General features: G+C 44.8%; 1 protein-coding gene across 1 annotated transcript in view; it reads right to left on the bottom strand.

Annotated features, from left to right (window-relative positions):
* homer3b (homer scaffold protein 3b) overlaps positions 1–2,500 on the bottom strand; it is a 16,584-nt gene that overhangs the window by 6,329 nt on the left and 7,755 nt on the right. Inside the window, exon 5 of the mRNA XM_030784682.1 lies at positions 1,498–1,506. Coding sequence (XP_030640542.1) covers positions 1,498–1,506 — 9 coding nt within the window. The remainder of the gene's footprint in view (positions 1–1,497; positions 1,507–2,500) is intronic.

Genomic DNA, 2,500 nt, shown 5'->3' with positions numbered 1-2,500 from the left:
CTCCTCTTCCTCACTAAACCAGCTCATATGTATTCTTCCCTTATCCTCCTCTTCCTCACTAAACCAGCTCATATGTATTCTTCGCTCCCCCCCCCCACCCCCCCACGCACACACGAACGCACGCACGCACTCACAGATTCAGCCAAGCCCTCCACTTGACAAGCCCACTCTGCTGCTCCAGCACAGCGGCGCACACAGAAAGAGCTTTTTTTTTATGTTTTTATTATTTATCTATCTCCGAGAGTCTATTCCCCCCTGTAAGTCAGTCTGTCTCCGTCCCTGCCACACTAAGAATTCGGATTACGCCGACTTTTCAGAACGGAGCTCAGTGGGAGGAGAGGAGGCCCACAGGAGACGAGAGTCTTTCATATGTTTAAAAGAGGAGCACAAGTAATCAAAGATATAGCAACTCGCACACTAAAGTCTATAGCTTTACAAAGAGAGAGAGAGGGGGGGGGGGGGTCCAGAGAGAGAGAGAGAGAGAGAAAGAGATCCAGAGAAAGAGGCGGGAGAAAGAGAGAGAGAGAGAACTTCTGAATTATACATCCGGAGGATCATGTATAAATAATGAGAGATCACATATTTCCAAGATGCCCCCCCCCTTACAATTCCTTCCTTATAGTGAAACCATGTACTCTGCATTAAACTGAACACAAACACATGACACTGAGCCCTGGCCTATAAAAATAAAAACCCTCAAGAAAACCAGCTCTAATTAAGACATACAGGGACTGAAACCTCCCTCTCCACAGACACTCAACTTCTCTGTCTTACCAACCAAAGATTAAACTGACTATTCAAGACCTCTGCTACTTACTAATTACAAATTCTACCTAATGACTGTTTACAACAGTTAACATGGCTACAAACCGTATTACAAATATGATTACACCGCATTTCACCAACACCAAAACCAACCTATCTATCTATCTATCTATCTATCTATCTATCTATCTATCTATCTATCTATCTATCTATCTATCTATCTGTCTATCTGTCTTTCTGTCCACTGACCTGCCTCCTTAGGCATTGACTATTTGGGTTATGCTTGGTCTGTTAGAACAAAGAGACAGCAGATGTCATTGAGTGTCAGACCAATGGACTCCTGAGGGACTGAGAGTCCTAGACTGCAGTATAAAGACAGTCTATTACAAACCAACACACACACATACACACACACAGACGCACAGCTGATCCAGGACAGGGGGTGTGCAGTGTCTGGGGTGAGGTATAGAGGGATCAGAGCAGGAGAGAGAGGGACAGTCAAACTCAGGCTCACCTGGAAAGGAATCTCACACACACACACACACACACATACACTCACACACACAGGCAAACACACACCCAAACTCACACACACTCACACACTCTCTCACACATACACACACACTCTCACACACACACTCTCACACCTCACACACACACAAACTCGCACACACTCTCTTTCACTCACTTAAACACACACACACTCAAACACACACACACACACACACTTACCTGAGACAGCTGAAAGATGGAGTTCCACGAAACAGCAGCAGCAGCAGCACCAGTAGAGCGAAACAGAAAGAGAGGAATGTGGTACAGTGAGTAAACGACAAAAATGACAATGAATCATATCACAGCCCTGTACCAGCTCTATCCATCTCACATCTGTCATTTACCCATTACTCCACATTCATATCTAAACACTCACATGACATTCAGGCATGCTTCATTATGACTGTTATTATGTCCTGGTTAAGATGGACTCAGGTTAATTACATCACCGTGGACAAATGGACTCCCTCAGTCACCAGTTATTCAGAACATAACAGTGTATGATTGAAGGTTAATTGCTAAGGCAACCTGCAAATCTATCTAAATTGATTGCGTGTGTGTGTTGGTGTGTGTGTGTTTGTGTGTGTGTGTGTGTGTGTATGTGTATGTGAGTGTGTGTGTATGTGTGTGTGTATGCGTTTGCCCGCATTTGTGTGCATGTGTGTGTTTCTGTGTGTTGGTGGCGGGGGCTGTCTAACTGTCAGGCATGTTGTGTTGATGATGGAAAGGTAAATCTGCTCCCTGTGTGTGTGTGTGTGCGTGTGTGTCTCAGAGCTGACCCGTGTTAGAGCGATGGAAAGGCAAAGCCTTAAGGCTCACGTCAAATACCGCACTCCCCCAAAGCTTCACCAATAACACCACCTCCCCACTCCGCTCTACATCACATCACCACCACCTCTCACTTATTTATGACCCACTTTGTCTCCCATATTTACTTTACATTCATGCCCTCCCCCTCCAAAATAAATCCCCCCAAAAGAGCCCAAAAGCTTTATAAAAAGCTTTGTTTATTGATAAGTGCTTACATAAGTGCAGAATTTACATTTCCCTTTTGCTTTATATTGTTGCCTTGGTGAATTTAGACTACTCCAGCCTGATGAAAAATGGATAAGATTCATTCTTGAGTGGATTCAAGCGCCTGTTCCATATGGCCTTGTTGAACCAGACTGCGTCGCACCGAGCC

The sequence above is a fragment of the Chanos chanos genome, chromosome 9, assembly GCF_902362185.1.
Source record: "Chanos chanos chromosome 9, fChaCha1.1, whole genome shotgun sequence".
Classification (NCBI taxonomy): Eukaryota; Metazoa; Chordata; class Actinopteri; order Gonorynchiformes; family Chanidae; genus Chanos; species Chanos chanos.
This window is presented reverse-complemented; position numbering and strand designations above follow the sequence as displayed.